General features: G+C 59.8%; 1 protein-coding gene across 3 annotated transcripts in view; it reads right to left on the bottom strand.

The window, feature by feature from the left end:
* Positions 1-16,586, bottom strand: part of ADAP1 (ArfGAP with dual PH domains 1) — a 38,849-nt gene extending 22,263 nt beyond the window's left edge. The window contains exons 1-2 of one of the 3 annotated variants that reach the window (XM_020882325.2): positions 16,502-16,586; positions 762-892 (exon numbers count right to left, since the gene is read on the bottom strand). In XM_020882325.2, coding sequence (XP_020737984.1) covers positions 762-892; positions 16,502-16,565 — 195 coding nt within the window. In that variant the 5' untranslated portion in view covers positions 16,566-16,586. Of the gene's footprint in view, positions 1-761; positions 893-16,040; positions 16,364-16,501 lie in introns of those variants that run through there. The other 2 variants (XM_070460642.1, XM_070460641.1) reach the window with 2 other exon arrangements.
* Between the last annotated feature and the right edge of the window lie 1,230 nt (positions 16,587-17,816).

The following is a 17,816-nucleotide window of genomic DNA, read 5'->3' as shown; positions in this document are numbered from 1 at the left end:
ATTTCAATAAAGCTGCTTTCAAGCATGTGCTATAGAAAAATACAGACTTCAGGGAAACACGTGAAAAGACAAAAACAAAGCAGAGACAAGGGTCTCCGCATCCAGCTCTCCACACCCTGGGCCTCCCGGGAGCCGGCCTAGCGCGTGCCCGCCGGCCGAGGACTCGGGGCGGGGTCCAGCAGCCCCGTCCACAGCCACTGGGCCCCCGGGTGGGGGTCCGGCATGCTGCAGGTCCAGCCCCACTGGCCCCTCGAAGTCACGATGGGAGCAGACGAGCAGACAGCAGAAGGGGCCGAAGCCCCTCACCCCCAGCCCAGCCCAGCCTCTCTGGGCCTCCCTGTCCCTCCCCGCTCATGAGGCGCATGCGCTGCTGGCTTGGGTCAAGGCAGCCTCGCCCTGCTGCCTGGGCCTGGGGTGAGGGTGCTTCCAGCCACGTGGTGCGTGTCCACATACACAGCGTGGCCTCGCCAGGGTACGTGCGGACTCTGAGTTGGCATGGAGGCCGGGCTGGGCCCGGGACTCTGGGTGGGTGGACGGCAGGTGAAGGCCTTGACATCTGTCACCTTCTGCGACTCTGTGTAAGTTACCCACGAAACCCTGACGACAAGATGCCCGTGTGGGTTCCCTGGGCACCAGGACACCCCGGGGAGGAGGTGGGGCAGCAGGCACGAGGGGCCTGCGCGGGCCGAGCCACGGGCTGGGTCTGAGGCCCCCGTGGCAGCGGGCAGGCCCCCCCCACCCGGCACCCGGCCCAGGCGTACCTCCACTTGGACATCCTCCCAGCTGTCCAGGCGCACGGACTTCACCTTACTGACGTGGGGGATGTTCCGGTGAATCCCAGAGCAGCTCAGACAGATGAACACCCCCAGGGTGTACGAGGCCCAGTCAGGATCTGCAAGACAAGGCCAGACGTCAGCGGGGCCGGCAGACCCCCAGGCTCTCCCCTGAGACGGGGGCACTGCACCATGGCCTACAGGCCTGCACGCCCACCCTTCTTTCTGGGCTTCATTTCCTCACTGGAGTGATGGGAGGAGAATGGGGTCTGAAGGCCCCGAGCAGGGGTCCTGGCCGCCCCCACAAAGGACCAGCCCCCCGTCATCCCAGAAACCCCCCGTCATGCTAGCTGTCCCCTGAGGGCCCCAGGGGAGAGACTGGAAGCCGGGAGCCTGGGCTCCAGCCCCAGACCCGCGGCACAGGCGGTGCACGGAACAGGCAAGGTGCGGGAGGAGGACGGCCGTGTTTCCACGAGGGCCCTCAATCCGGCCCCTGCAGACTCTCCACTGGGGGCTGGGGGGCTGGGGGCATGGCTGAGCCCCAACCCCTAATAAGGGCCTCTGGCCACTGACAGGGCGGGTGGCTGCGGGAAGGGGCTCCTGCTGCAGCTGGGGCAACGGGTTGGGGGGAGAGTGCCTGGCCTGGGGACAGGGTCTGGCTCTCTGAGGCCACCAGGAGCCCGGCCCTGACCTCCCCCCGCACGTCGGCGGGTCCCAAGCAGAGCCGGTGCGGGGGCGGCCCAGACCTGAGGCCTCAGCCAGCTCAGAAGGCCGTGAGTGGGGGCCCCATCCTCCCCACACCCACCGTCCACCCCCAGCTTCCTGTCCGCTGCCCACATCCCCCAGCTGCACCTCTGCCTGTGGGGCCCACAGACATCACGTCAGTTCTCCGGGTGGAACCCCGGGGACTTCTCCAGCCGGAAGGTGGCACCCCAGGCACAGCCCCTGTGCCTCCAGGTCCCACTCAGCTGTGACCCCCAGGCCTCCGTGACCACCCGCTGGGCCCCGGCACTTGCTGGGGGGACAGGGACAGGCCCCACCCCACGGCCCCCACCGCGACCCAGGAAGGCGCTCTGGCGGCAAGAGCCTTCCCACGGGCAGAACCAGGCTTCCAAGCTCCTGGGCCCCCGGGCGTGTGGGGACCCCCAGCGCAGACACAGCGGGCTTAGGGAGGGAGGAGAACGCCACGACCCCCGGCTCTGAGCCTCCCGGGGAGCGGTGGGAGGAAACACTGTGCGTCAGGGACCCCCAGATGACCTCCAAGCCAGGGTTCCTGGACAGAAGAGCCCCACCCACGAGCACTCTCTATCGGCTGGTGGGACCATCTGCAGGAAGTGACGCGCCCCCCCAAGGGCCCTGGGGCCTCAGAGCTCTCCGCGAGCGTCGCCGGGCCCAGCCCACACGGCCACAGTGCCCCCACCCTGGGTCCAGGAGCGCACCCTTCACGCCAAAGTGTGGCCCCCGCAGGGAATGAGGAAACCGGGAGGGGAGGCCAGCAGGCCCGCGGGCACGTGCAGGTGGACGATGCGCACTGGGGCCCTCATGGGGAGCCCACGTGCACGGGGCGGGGGCGGGTGAGGGCCAGGCTCCCTCGCCTGAGCGCCCGCCTGGCCTCCCTCTGGGACCTGGCCCAGGAGAGCTCATGGCCCCGAAGCTCCATCACACCTGCCACAGAGCCTTTCGGGGTGATGGTGGCCACTTTTTCACACTCAAAAGGGCTCCCTTTACCCTCTGCAGATCACACCCGAGAAAGTGCCATTTGTGTGTTGAAAACCCCAGCCCCGTCCCAACAGAGAGAGAAGCAGGAAGGTTGGGCCTGAAGGGCTGGCGGCTCCTGTGTCCTCCTGGACGGGCATCGGGCAGCTGGGCCTGGAGGAGCAGCCGCAGGCGCGTACCAGCCTCCCCGGGATCCCCACACCCGCTCGGGATGCAGTGCCAGCCACTGGGGTCCTGGGGTCCGCGGCCTGCTCACCCTTGCTGGCCACGTTGCCGGGCTGCGGCCCCGCCTCCCGCTGCGGCTACACCAAAGCCCAGGGAGGGTCCCTGGGGTCACGCAGCAGCGGGCAGCTGGCCCGGGTCTCCCAGAACCACCTTCCTGATTCAGAGCGGGCGGGTGCCAGGAGGGTACACTGGCCAGCGTCCACAGGGGCCCCTGCCCGTGAGGAAGCCCGTCCTCATCTCGGGAGCGGACGGCTCCTGCCCTCCTCCTGCCTGGGGTCCCCTGGTGGCGCCGGGGCAGGGAGATGGTTTTGAGTTAGTTGGAGGCAGGGGTGTCTCAGCCAGAAGCCTCCACACTACAGCCTGCGGAGCACACGGTCCGCCTGCAGGAGTGCCCCTCCATGTGCCCCCACCTCTGGGCGGAAAGGCACTGGCCGCCCCGCCTGCCCGCAGCACGGGCGCTCAAGCCGCCCGCCGGCCGGGTGCGTGCCTGTGTGCCCGCTCACTGCGGACGGCTTCAAGCCCTCCAGGCGGAGCGCAGAGCATCCCTGGGGGGCCCGGGAAGGCGCTCCAGTCAGGTGATTGAAGGAAGGGTTCAGACCCTGGGGGAAGAATTCTGGGGGTGACTGAACAGCAGACTAAGGCCTCGGGGGTCAGGAGAGGGACTGCCCCAGACCCCCGAAGCCACCAGAGCAGGAAGTGGAGACGAGCGGGTGTGCAGCTGTTCAGGTGAGCCGGCACTCTGCAGCCCCGCTGGGCATAACTGATGACCACTTCCGGTCCGTCTGGGCGTCTGCTCTTCAGCAGATCAGCAAGTCACTCGCCCAGCCCTTCCCTCCTCCTGGAAGCAGCTTCTCAGCACAGTCTCCTGGGGGGGCTCGATGTCCACCCTGCAGCCAAAAGCCTAGGCAGGGCGTGGGGGCGGTTGCGGGAGGGGTGGCCTTCAGCTCCCGGGGGCGGCTGACGCGCCAGGGCTGGGGTGTGCGTGTCCGTGCAAGAGCCTCACACTCTGAGCCCCAGGGTGGAGGGCACAGGGCGGGAGAGCGGTCGGGCGCCCCGGCACCAGCCCCGCAGTCCCAAGCAGAGGACCCCACCCCCGGCCCAGGCTCTGCTCTGGGGGCACGCCCCACCCAGCCCCAAGGGCGAGGGGCTGTCCTGCCCCTCTGCGCACCCAGGATGCAGGGACCCCCTTCCCAACGGCCTGAACTCAGCCGCCAGGACCTGTGTCCCCAGCAGAAGCCGTGGGTCAGCAGCTCTGGCCGAGGGCACAGCCAGGGTGGGCGGAGCGCAGGGCCCTGTGGCAGAGGGGTGGGAGCAGGGCCGGGCCTGAGCCCCCCGCACTCCTCCCAGGCCTTGCAAACATCAGGGCTGCCCTGTGCTTCTCCAGGCTCCTGCACAGGGGTGGCCAGGCCCGTGGTCAGGCAGACTCTGCCCCGCACCCCGCTTTCCTGCCCCCCCCCAGCTGCCCCTCCTGCCTTGTCTTCTCCTAGACACTCCGCGTGACTCAGGCCCCTGGTTTTTCCAGGGCAGGTGAGACACGTCCTGGGGCTGAGGCAGGGGGAGCAGGTATGCGGGGGACGCCGCAGAGGGACTCAGGGTTGCCAGAGCCTGTGGCCCAGCTCCAGGGCCTCTGCCCCGGCAAGGCCACGGGCTGCAGCGCGGAGAGCTAAGCTCTTGAGGGGACAGCTGGGGGGCCCAAGGGGCATCAAGGCAGGGGGCGGGCGCTGGCCTCGGGGGTGCACTGCCCACGCCCATCGCAGGCGCCCCCTGCTGAGCCGCTGGGGGTCCACCCTCACCTCCCACTGGAGCCCGAGCTCTGGGCGGGGGCCGGTGCTCCGTCACTAAAGATGGCATTGCATACAGCAGGCGCTCAGCGCCTGTCTGCGGCCACACCTTCGCCTCTCCTCCTGCCCAGTCCCCAGAGACGCAAGCAGTGGACCCGGGCCTGGCGTGACCTCCCCGCCAAGCCCCCGCTCCCTTCTATCTCGGGCCTGTCTTTCCAGCTCTCAGATCGCCCCCAACAGCAGGCAGACCCAGCGGTCAGAGTCCCTCTCAGGCCCGAGGGCCCCTCGCCTCCCAGCCGCCCCTCCGCCGCTCCCCGGATGCCCTCTGAGACCCTGGCCTCCCTGGCACCAAGCCCAGCCCTCCTGGACCCTCCTGGGTCCCCTGCCCACAGCCCCCGAGGCCACATGCACACCCCGCCAGGCCTCTGGCTTCCCATCTGGGCTCGTGGCTCTAAAGCCCAAGATCTGAGCCCGATGGAGGCAGTGGTCACGCAACCAGGGAACGTCCTAAAGGCCGGGAAGTCTTCCCTTTCCACGGTCAGCTCTGCCTCGCGTGAATCTCGCCACAGCGAAGGTGAAGGAAAGCGAACGGGGAAGCAGCCTCTGCCGCTTCGGCCGCCCCCGCCCCTGCCCTCTCTGCTTCAGAACCTCCGTGAGCGCAGGGCCTCTCCACTGCAGTCCCGTCCCACAGTGTCCCCAGGGCCCGGACGGCTGCCCCTTTTCCTGCAGCCACTCCCGCCCTTCTGCCCACACCCAGCTCCTCAGACTTCCAAGCATTTCCAAGCTTTGACGGTCCCCCCACACCCCTCACCCCTCGACGGCCTCCGGCCTCCCCCTGCCGCCCCGCCCCGCGGAGGCCCTGCTGCACCGCCATCACGCCTGAGCCTGCGTCCCGGCACTGGACACACGGGCTCTCCGCTTCCCCCTGCAACAAGCAAGCTCGCGGGGGCCCGGCGGGTTCCCGCTTCGGGAGGAGCCGCGCCCCCGTGACTGGGGGACCCTGGCAGCCACGGTTACCCACCTGTGCCCAGGTCATACCCCAGCAACAGCCTCCCCCAGTGAGCGCCCCCAGCCCGGCTGCACCCACTTGCTCCTGTCACTGAGGCCACTCACCCCCACCCGGGGGCCCCATTCTGACCGCTGCCTGGCCAAGGCTCCACGGCCCCCGTTGCCCAATGCCGCCCACTCTCACGCACCAAGGCCTGTGGGGGGCCCATGGGCAGGGGAAGCCCAGCCCAAAGAGACACCCTGGTTAACCCAGGGCTGCGCGCAGGCAGGCAGGCAGGGGCATGCGGCCCCTCCATCAGAGCTGCCCACCCCCCGGACAGAAACGCCTCCAGCGCCGCTGCCTCTGGGGTCCTGGTCACAGCAGGTGAGGGCCCTGCTCCCTCCACGGGGCAGCTCCCACACCGGGTCCCACCAACTGGTGACCCCGAGTTGCCCCTTGGTAACAGCAGGGTCCCCCTCCCCAAGGTCTTGCGAATGCTCGGCTGGCTAGGTCCCCACAAGGAGTGCCCGGGGCTCACAGTGTCCTCCAGCCCCCTTGCCCTGGGCCCCCCGACGCGGCTCAGGCTGCTCCCCACTAAACCCACCCCAGGCCGGCCCTTAGCTGAGGTGATCCCGAGCTCCCCCATCATCCCCAGGTCCCTGTAGCGGCCTCAACATGGCCAGGTGGGCAGTGGCTCCAGCAGCTCGAAAGCTCATCCTCCAGATTCCAGCGGCCAGCATCTGCCCTGACCTCCGGGAAGAGGGGGCCGCCGCGCTCGTTACCCGCCTGGCCTCTGCACGGGGCCGCCTGCCACCGCCACCAGAGCACAGAGCTCAAGTGAGGCGCAGGGCAAGGCACCCCACCACTCACACACGGGGCCGGGCAGCGCCGGCTCTGGGGTGGATCCAAGGTCAGCCCCAGCCGGCCCCTGGCTCTGGGCAGGGCTGCCATGGGCCAGGCGAGGCTGGCACCCTGCTGGCCACCTCCGGGCCTACACGCTGTCCTGGACAGCCGGGGTGGAGGGCCCATCCTGGACAAGATTCCGGGAAGCTGGTGGAGCAGGGAGCACCCAGAGTCTCTCCACCTGGAGAACCATGGTGCTGGCAGAATGGGACGACAGAACTGTCCTGAGCGCCAGAGCCTGCGGAAGCCTCACAGCTTCAAGGGGAGGCCTGGCATCAATGGCGTTGGTGCCGCATAGCTTCAGCTCTGAGCACAGCAGTGCCTACCCACCCCAGAGGCTCCATGTGATTAGATTCAAACGGCCGGTGTTCCACAAAACACACGAGACACGCAGAAAACAGTGGGAACAGCACCACTCGTGCTCAGCAGACCGGGAGCTCCCGCCCGGGGAGTCGGGCAAGAAGAAGTGAGAGTCATCCAAACTAGGAAGGAAGAAGCAAAAGCAGAACTACCTCATTTGCCAACGAAAGGATCTTACATGATCTTACATGATCTTACATGATCTTATATGATCTTACATGATCTTACATGCAGACACGCGTAAAGACTCCACTGAAAAGCTACTGAAACTAGTAGATGAACTAAGCAATGCAGCAGGATTCAAAGTTAACATGCAAAAAATCAACTGAATTTATATATACACACACTATGTATGTATATACATGTAACAATTTTAAAAGGAAACCACAAAAGCAATGTCATTTACATTAGCATCAAAAAGAATAAAGTACTTAAGAATTTTCTTAACCAGGGAAGAGAAAGACTTGTACAATGTAACATACCTGAAAGAATTTAAAGAAGAAACAAATAAAAGGAAACACATCGCATGTCCATGGAGTGGAAACTTCATATTGTTAAAATGCCATCATTACCCAAAATTATCTAAAAAGTCAAAGCAATATATTTTTTTGCAGAAATAGAAAAACCCATCCTAAAATTACTATGCAATCTGAAGGGACCTCCAAAGCTACAGTAATCAAAACATAATCAAAATATATTGGCATAAAAATAGGCAGAGGCCAAAAGAATAGAACAGAGAGCCCAGAAATAAACCCTCACATTTATGGTCAAATTATTTTTTGCCAAAGGTGCCAAGATCAATGGGAAAAATTGTTCAAGAAACAGTGCTGGGAGAAAAAAAAAGAAAGAAACAGTGCTGGGATGTTGGCTATCACATGCAGAATAGAGCTGGACCCTGACTCACACCGCATGCAAAAATCAACTCAAAACAGATCAAGGACCTAAATGTGAGACCTAAGACAATAAAACTCTGAGAATAAAACACGGGATGACACCTTCATGACACTGGATTTGAAAATGCTTTCTTGGATAGGAAACCAAAGGGCAAAGGCAAGAAAAGAAAAAAAACCAGCAAACTAGATTTCATGAAAATTAATAAAAACTTTTTTTTGGTCATGCCACGCGGCTTTGTGGAATCTTAGTTCCCTGACTAGAGACTGGACCCTGGCCCTCAGCAGCGAGAGCATGGAGTCCTAACCACTGGCCTGCCATGGAATTCCCTCATGAAAATATTTTAAATTTTGTGCATCAAAATATACTATCTACCAAGTAAAAATGCAAACCACAGAAACATAGAAAACATTTGCAAATCATATATCTGATAAGAAAAGAACTCCCAAAATTCAACAACAACAACAACAAAAAACAATCCAATTTCGAAATGGGCAAAGGGTTTAAAAAGACGTTTCTCCAAAGAAGATATACAAATGGCCAGTCAGCACATGAAAAGATCCTCAACATGATGCATGATTAAGAAAATGCAAATCAGGACCACCATGAGATAGTACCTCACACCCATGAGGGTGACCGCTACCCCCCAAACCAAACAAGAGACGGTGAGGCTGGGGAGGGAGTCACACCTGTGCGCACTGCTGGTGAGTGGAGAGAACGGCGCAGCCACTCTGGAAAGCAGCACAAGATTACTCAAAAGAGTAAAAAGAGAATTAACCATGTGACCCAGCAAGTCCACTTCTCAGCACACATCCAGAAGAACTGAAAGCAGACTCTTGAAATGTTTGTTCACCCACGTTCACAGCAGCATCGTCCACGACAGCTGAAATGTGGAAGCAACCTAAGTGTCCATCAATGGAAGAATGGGTAAGGAAAATAGTCCATCCATACAATGGAATATGATTTGACTGTAAAATGGAAGGAAATGGAAATCAAAGGAAAGCTGGGATAGCTATTCTTAGGAAAAAATACTCAGAAAAAAAAGACTTTGAGACAAGTATTGCAGTAAGAGACAAAGAAGGACGTTACAGAATGATAAAGAGGTCAACCCAACAAGACAATGTAAATATTTAGGTACCCAAAGGAGATGGTTGGATGGCATCACCGACTCGATGGACATGAGTTTGAGCAAGCTTCAGGAGTTGGTGAGGGACAGGGAAGCCTGGCGTGCTGCAGTCCATGGGGTCACAAAGAGTCAGACACAACTGAGCGACTGAACTGAACTGAGGTACCCAATATAAGAACACCCCAAAATGTAGAGCAAATGTTAACAGACGTAAATGGAGAAAGAGATAGCGATACAGTAAGAGGAGGGGCCGTTAAAACCCATGTTCCTCGGCGGTTAGATTATCCACACAGAAAGCCAATCAGGAAACTCTGGCTTTGGACAACACATGAAGCTGTGGACGCACGTAGGAAATTCTGTCCAGAAGCCACACTGAACACACACCCTCCCCAAGCGCACACGGGTGTTCCCCAGGATCAATCACACGTTAGGCCAGAAAACAAGGCTAATTTGAGAAGGCTGAAATTGCATCAAGTGTCTTTTCTAACCATGGTGGTATGAAACTAGAAATCAAGAAACTGGACAACTTGGAAGAAACTGATTATTTCCTAGAAACATGCAACCTGCCAAGACTGAATCATGAAGAAGCAGAAATCTGGACAGGCCAGTGACTAGTGAGGAGACTGAGTGGGTAATCAAAAGCCTCCCAGCAACCCAGACAGCCTCACTGGTGAATTCTTCCAAACACTTAAAAATAGTTAACAACAATCCTTCTCAAACTCTTCCAGAAACAGGAGGGGACACTTTGAAACTCAGTGAACAAGGCCAGCATTACCCTGATACCAGAATCAGATAAAGATACCTGGTTTTCTGTATAAAGATACACAAAAAGGAAATCACAGGCCAATATCCCCGATACAAAATCCTCAACAAATTTTTATCTAACTAAATTCAACAATGCATTAGAAGGATCATCATCATCAGTTAAGATTTATTCTAGGGATGCAAATTCAGTTCAGTTCAGTGACTCAGTTGTGTCTGACATTTTGCCATCCCATGGACTGCAGCAGGCCAGGCCTCCCTGTCCATCACCAACTCTCAAAGCTTGCTCAGACTCATGTCCTTCGAGAAGGTGATGCCATCCAACCATCTCATTCTCTGTCGTCCCCTTCTCCTCCTGCCTTTAACCTTTCCCAGCATCAGGGTCTTATCCAATGAGTCAGCTCTTCGCATGAGGTGGCCAAAGGACTGAAGTTTCAGCTTCAGCATCAGTCCTTCCAATGAACACCCAGGACTGATCTCCTTTAGGATGGACTGGTTGGATCTCCTTGCAGTCCAAGGGCCTCTCAAGAGTCTTCTCCATCACCACAGTTCAAAAGCATCAATTCTTCGGTGCTCAGCTTTCTTTATGGTCTAACACTCACAAGGGATGCAAGGACAGTTCAGTATTCCCAAATCAATCAATGGTGGTGGGTTAGTCACTGAGTCGTGTCTGACTCTTTGTGACCCCACGGACTGTAGCCCACCAGGCTCCTCTGTCCATGGGATTTCCCAGGCAAGAATACTGGAGTGGGTTAGCCATTTCCTCCTCCAGGGGATCTTCCTGACCCAGGGATCAAACACGAGTCTCCTCTGTCTCCTGCATTGCAGGCAGATTCTTTATCAACTGAGTCAGGGAAGCAAGAGAGTCAATGTCACACACCAAATGAAGAATAAAACTCACGATCATCTCAATAGATGTAGAAAAGGCATTTGACAAGATCCAACATCCATTTATGATAAAAGCTCTCAACAAAGTGAGTATAAAGGGAGTTCACCTCAACATAACAAAGGCCATAAATGACAAGCCCTCAGCTGACATCACAATCAACAGTGAAAAGCTGAAAGCTTTTCCTCTAAGATCAGGAACAAGACAAGGGTGCCCAGTCTTGCCACTGTTATTCAACAAAGTATTGGAAATCTCAGCCAGAGCAAACAGGCAAGAAAAAGAAATAAATGGCATCCAAACAAGAAAGGAAAAAGTAAAACTGTCATTGTCTGCATATGACAATATATAATACATGGAAAACTAAGACTCCATGGAGAGACTGTTAGAACATGAGTTCAGTAAAGGTGCAGGATACAAATCAATATACAACAATTTATTGTGTTTCTTTACACTAAAAAAAAACCCACAGACACAAATGATTAGAGGCTTCCCTGGTGGTTCAGTGGTAAAGAATCCACCTGCCAACACAGGAGACCCAAGTTCAACCCCTGATCCGGGAAGATCCCACATGCCACGCGGAACTAGCACCACAGCCACTGAGCCTGTGCACTAGAGCGGGCAGTCACAGCCACGGAAGCCCAAGCGCGCCGGAGCCCGCGCTCTGCAGCGAGAAGCCTGCACGCCGCAACCAGAGAGGCGCCCCTGCTCGCCACAGCTAGAGAAAAGCCCAGGCAGCGACAACACGCAGCACAGCCAAAAGCAAGACAAATGAAATAGAAACATCAGAGAGAGAAAGAAAGATAACAACACATTTACAACTGCGTCAAAAGGAATCAAATACCTAGGAACACATTTAGGCAAGGAGGTGAAAGACACCTATACTGAAAACTACAAGATGCTGAAGACGCAGGCCGGTGGGACTGCACGCCGTGCTCACGCACTGGAAGAATTAACACTGTTAAAGCATCCGCACACCCAAAGCCGTCCTCGGTGTCAGAGCAGGCAACACAGAAATCCCTGTCAAGACCCCAGCAGCACCACAGAACAAACCATCTGAATGTTTCTGTGAACCTCGAAGTCCAAACACCCAGAGCAAACTTGAGAAAGAGGAACAACGCTGGAGGCATCATAGTTCCTGATTTCAAACTACATTACAAAGCTATAGGAATCAAGAGAGTACATAAAAAAGTATAGTATTAGCGTGAAAACAGACATACACATCAATGGAATAGAACAGAGAGCTTAGAAATAAGCCCGCACCTATGCGGTCAATTAATCTACAATGAAGGAACCAAGATTATACAATGGAAATAGGACGGTGTTTTCAATAAACAGGAAAACTGGACATCCATGTGCAAAACCAGGACCACTATCTTACAAAAAGTTAACTCAGAATGGACTGAAGACTTGAGTGCAAGGCCCGGAGCCACAGAACTAGAGGAACGCAGGCAGCAAGCTCCCTGACGTCAGTCCTGGCGATGAGTCTGGGGGCCTGACACCAAAAGAAAAGGCAGCAGAAGCAGAAATAAACCAGTGGGACTGAAGACTGCACAGGAAGACCCTCAACAAAACAAACAGGCAACCCACGGGAGAAAATATCTGTAAATCACATGCCTAACAGTGGGTCTAAATACATCCAAAATACACAAAGAACTCATGTGATAGCAAACCAACAACAAAAGACTTAACACTTCAATTAAAAACTGGGCACAGCCTCTGAGGAGACATTGTTCCAAAGAAGATATGCAGATGGCGTGGTGTGTGGAGAGATGCTCATACCACTAACCACCAGAGAAATGCAGATCAAATCCACAGTGAGGCATCAGCTCACCCATGAGCAGAGCCAGCAAGAAAAAGACAGGAAATAACAAGCCAGGGGTGGCAGTGGACACAAGGATACATTTGGGTGACACTGCAGATAGAAAACAGGATGCAGGTTCCTCAAAAAATTAAAAATAGGACTTCCATACAATCTAGTAATTTCACTTCTAGATATTTCATTGAGGGAAACGAAAATGAATTCATAAGGATATCTGTATCCCCATGTTTACGGAAGCGCCATCTACCACAGCTGAGATACGGATGACTGGATCAAGGTGTGACACATATGGGTACCATTCAGCCATCAAAAAGGAGACCTTGCCGTTCCTGACCACGTGGATGGATCCTGAGGGCATCACACTGAGTGAAATAAACCAGACAGAGAAAGACAAATGCTGTATTAACTAACATGTGCAATCTAAAAAACAAAACCCCAAACCCCACACTCACAGAGAGAAAGTAAGTTCTCAGAGGTGGGGCTGAGTGAAGAGGGGTCAAAAAGTACAAACTTCCAGTTACAGAATCAACGAGGCCTGCGGACAAACACACAGCATGGTGACTGCAGCCGCCAGCACTGCAGTAGGCAGACACCAGGAAGTTGCTAAGAGAGCAGATCTTAAAAGTTCTCGTCACAAGGAAGAAACCCTGCGTGGGGGATGCTAACTAGACTTCTTGTGGTGACTGTTTCTCAGTAAGCACAAGCATTGCATCACTGTTTACACCTGACACTAATACAATGTTGCAGCCAACGACATCTCAACTGTTTAAAGGTGGGAAACCGTGCCACCTGACGCAGCAGGACAAACGCTGTGGACGTTATGTTCAGCGACACAAGTCAGACACAGAAGGACAGGTCCTGTGTGAGTCTACTTGTCTGGCTCGAAACCACAGAGACGGCAAGGGGAAGGGTGCGGGCTGGGGAGAGGAGGGCGTCGGTGTTTAACTGGACACATCTCTGTTTTGCAAGATGGAAAGAGCTCACGAGATGGACTGAGAGACGGACGGTCGTGACGGCTGCATGACAACGTGGACGTACTTAACGGCGCCAAGCGGCACGCTGCACAACAGTGAGAAGCGTGACTTACATGGATTTCACCACAATGGAAAAAAAGTGACCTAAAACCCAAGCAGGCTGCGGCTCCAGGGAGCGGGGACCATCTGCCCAGCCCACTTCTCGGCAGCCCCCTGCTGGCCACGCTCTCAGGGGACCCTCTCCCAAACTAAGCCATGTTGCAGAGCCCCTCCCAGCCCGGGTACTCCTGCCCCACTTTACAGCAACGTCTGAAAGTCACCTCTGCCTTGAAGCCTCCCGGGGCGGAGTGCGGACCTCCTGTTCTGAGGTCTGGCAGGCAGACGCTCCAGCCCCGGCTGAGCAGTGAGGACTGGCCCCCAGCCCCGGGCTCCCAGCAGGGTCTCCACACCACCGTCCCACCACCGTCACTCCCAGAAAGCGCTCCTTGACAAGCCCAGACCTCGCCAATCAGAACTGTTTTTACCTGGTGGTGCAGGTGACAGGCATCAAAGCCCCATGGGAGGACCACCCACACCTCACCCAGGGAACGCGTGGAGGCCTCGCCCGTCCTGCCTATCGGAGGCCAAACAGTCACCTGGCAGGTGACCGACGAGGCGGGTGACCCAGAGGAAAGAACTGCAGCCCCTCCCTCTGGGATGGAGACCCTCCCATCCAGGCCTGCACTGAGGAGCGCCTCCGGGAGCCTCAGACCAGGCCCTGTGCTCACGGGCAGCGGCACCCACTCTGGGGCAGACAACCAGAGGGTCTGGGGGCTGCAACCACCCCCAGACAGCCTCCCTGCCGGCAGCCCTTGCATGGCGGCCTGCCCAGATCCATCCCCACAGCCCCACGCCTGGCGGTTGGGGGCCCGGGGCCCACCCGAGTCCTGCCGTGCAGAGCCAAGGCCCCGGGGACCCCCAGCCCCGAGGCGCCACTCTGGGTGGGCTGCAGCGGAGAGAAGCAGGAGCACCGGCCGCCGTGGGAGGGCGCTGTCCTCCTCCAGCCCCACCGAGGCCAGGAAGGGCTCCAGCTGGCCAGCTGGCCGCGGCGGGGACAGGAGGCCACAGCAGCAACCCAGGGCGGCCCCCACCACGGACAGAGCCGCGGGGCTGCAGCAGAGACACGGCAGGCGAGAGATGGGTCAGGGGGCCGGGCACCTGGACAGCGATCACCCCTGAGGCCTCAGGCCCACTGAGTCAGCTCCAGGTCTTCAGGCCTCGGCGTCCCCAGCTGTAAAATGGGGGCCCACATCCTGGCTGCTCCTCAGGCTGCCAGACAGACGAGGCGAGCATCTGAGGTCGTGGACAGAGTCTGAAGAGCAGAGGTGTGGCCCAGTGCCAGACGGCGGCCCTCCTGAGCACCTGTGCCCGCGGGGCAGGGGTGGAGTGCCCCTGGAGGAGTGGGTGGGCAGGTGCAGCGGCTGCAGGATCACCAAGCCAAGGAGGCCCCTCTCCCTCCTGCCAGGGAGGCTCGGGGTCCCAAGAAGCTCCTCTGGGCAGGGTGGCCTGATGGCCCGGCTCCTCAGACCAGGCCTGGCAGGAGACGGTGCGAACTGCCTTCCTCCCCAGACCACTCCCTGGCACAGCTCACCCTCCTGACAAGTGGAAACACAGGCCCGGGAGAGAGAAGTAGGGGTGGCCAGGCGGGCAGCAGCAGGCAGTGGCAATGCAGCCTCAGGGCACAGCCGCAGGCCCTGGGCAGCTCGGGAGGGAGGCGTGGGGAAGGCCCTCAGCCCGCCCGCCTCCAGGGAAGCCTGCCGCTGCTTCGCCTCGGGGCCGCTCCGCTCCAGATTCCCTGCACAGGAGGCGGCGGGAGGAAAGAGACCCCTCCCAGCCCAGTGGGCAAGCAGCGGCCAAGAGCCGGGCACTGAATGTCCACAGTCCGTGTCCCCACCTTCCCTCTCTGGGGGCTCAGCCACTCCATGCTGTTCGGCTTGCTCTGAGGGGCTCAGGCTAGGCGCCCCCGGGGCGCGTCCAGCGTGTCCCTGCAGGCCAGGGGGCCGCCCTCGCTGCTTGGGGTTGTTCCAGCCCCACCCCCACTGCAGCCAAGACCTGCCAGGGGCGCCAGCTCACTAGCAGGGTCCCCGGGGCCTGAGAGCAGAGCCTTTTCTCTTCCTGCCAATCCCTGAACAGTAGCCCCAGGACTCCGGGGCCTTGGAAATCACCCCAGAGCACCACCCAGGAGCGAAGTCCAGGAGATGCCCGCCAGGAGACTGCACCTGCCCAGGGCCCCACCTTAACTGGCCACCTGCTCAGGGCAGCGAGGCTGGGGGCGGGGGGCCCGCGACCCCTTTCCCAGCGGGTCCACGTGGCCACGGCAGGTGCTTCCTCCCCCGCTCCCAGCGCAGGGCCGGAGGGCGGCTGCAGGCAGGGGCCATGACGTCACCGCAGGTGGGGGCGCCGGCGGACCCTCCATCCCCGCGGAGGAGCCGCGGCCCCGCTCACCCATCCCCTCCCTGCCGCCGGTCTCCCGCCGCGATTTCCTTTTTCTTTGCGGAGCCCCAGGTTTCGCAAGGCGGCGGCTGCCGGCGGCTGACAAGACACGCAGCCTGGGGGAGGGGAGGCGGCGACAGAGCCGCGGGGCGGGGGCCGGGGGCCAGCGGGGATCGGGCCCGCGCCCCACCGGAGCGGGGGCCAGGCTCCACGGCCTGCGCCCTCCAGCCCTGCGGGCGCCGCAGCACCCCTTCCCGGCCCAGGGCTGGCATCCAGGCCAGCACCCGGCCCGGGCCGCAGCCTCCCGGGCCCGCACCCACGCGGGCCCACAGCATCCCGACGCGCCCGGCCGGCCCGCACCTACCCGGGGCGCCGCAGTCGGCGCAGCGCGCGTTCCCCGGCCGCTGCAGCAGCTCGAGCACGGCCTTCCGCCGCTCCTTGGCCATGGCCGCGACGCCGGGTGGGGAGCGCCCGCCCCGCCGCACTAGGGCCCCACGCAGGCCGCCCGCCGCCGCCACCCCTGCGCCATCCTGGGCGGCTCAGCCCGCGCGCCGGTTCCGCATTCCTACCGCCCGCCCGGCCCCGCCGCCGCTCTCCTCGCCGCCGCGGCCGCCGAGCGTGTGCCGGCGCGGGGCCCGGGGCGCACGGCGCGCTCTGGCCGGCGCGGCCCGCGGGCGGCCCCCAGCGGCGCGGGCGGAAGGGCGGGCGAACAGCCTCCTCCCGCGCCGGCCCGACGCCCCAGCCCGCGCTCCCGGGACCCGCCCAGGGACCCGCAGGGGCGGTCTCCGGGCCGCCGCCCACCCTATCCCCCTGCAGCGGGCCCACCTGGCGGGGCAAGACACCAGCAGCCACGGTCGGGGGTACTGAGGGTGGGACTGTCCCCAGTCATTCGCCCTGACAGCACCTGACAGCTACTGTGCCCTCAGGGGCAGTGCACCAGGCCCAGCGGGCAAGCAGGGAATGCAGGAAGAAGGGGTGCACGCGCGGCCCTGAGGACTACCTCCCTGTCCTCGGAGGAGAGGCTGGCAGGTGACAAGCCCCAGGGGGCTTGCCTGGCAGGGGGCGCTCAGGCCACAGAAGGGCCCTGCTCTGCACCCAGCCGGGAAGGGCGGGGTGTGCAGGGAGAAGGGTGCTCTGGATACAGCCTTCTGAGTCAGGAGGCCAGCACACAGCATGGGGGAGAGGAGGGGACAGGTCTCTGTCCAGGTTCTTTCCCTTTTCTTCTTAAATTACGAATGCAGTGATGCAGCTGGTTAGAAACAGCAGACAGCCTCCCCCCCCCCCCCCCACCCCGTGACTGAGCCAACCACTGTCAGCGACTGCTAGCATTCTTCCAGAACGGTCCTCGGCCGGGCAGTCCGCGGTGGGTGGTGCACTGCGGGTGTGTGCCACCTGCCAGGGTCTCAGCTGGATGCTGTGCCGGAGTCCTGGGGGGCCCACAACCAGGAGAGCACCTCCAGGACAGGGGGAAGGGCCTGCCACCTCGCCCTACACAGAGGCTGTGTGGGCACTGTCCACCGAGGCCTACTCTGGCCAGCACGGGGGCGCGGTGCTTCTAGAGCCCTGAGGGTCTCTCGGGCAGGACACGGGAGCCCACTTGGGCTTGAGTTTCTAAACCACAGGTCCTGCGTCATCGTGTGCTTGAGCTGGCCTCCTCTCTCCCTCATCAGATGGCGCCCTTCTGGGAGGGATGGGTGGTGTCCTCATCTCGGGGTCCCCATGCCAGGGTCAGAATTTGCCACAGAGCAGAGTGGGGAACAGCGTGTCACGAAGACACACTGGCATCAGTCACAACAGTAACTGCTTCACTGACCCGTGGCTCAGATGGTAAAGCATCTGCCTGCGATGCAGGAGACCCAGGTTCAGTCCCCGGGTTGGGAAGATCCCCTGGAGAAGGGAACGGCAACCCATTCCAGTATTCTTGCCCGGAGAATCCCTTGACAGAGGAGCCTGGCGGGCTACAGTCCGTGTGGTCACAGAGTCGCTCATGATTGAGCGACTTTCACTACATCAGGCATTAGGTCAAACCCCATCCCATTTAATCCCCATCTTACAGATGCTGAAAAACAGAGGCATAGAGGTGTTCAGTCACACCCAAGGCCACAAGTGGCTTCTAGGTGGAAGGACTGGGATGAACACA

This window comes from Odocoileus virginianus, chromosome 33 (assembly GCF_023699985.2).
Source record: "Odocoileus virginianus isolate 20LAN1187 ecotype Illinois chromosome 33, Ovbor_1.2, whole genome shotgun sequence".
Lineage (NCBI taxonomy): Eukaryota > Metazoa > Chordata > Mammalia > Artiodactyla > Cervidae > Odocoileus > Odocoileus virginianus.
Note: the sequence above shows the minus strand (reverse complement) of the source record. Positions and strands in the feature narration are given on the sequence as shown.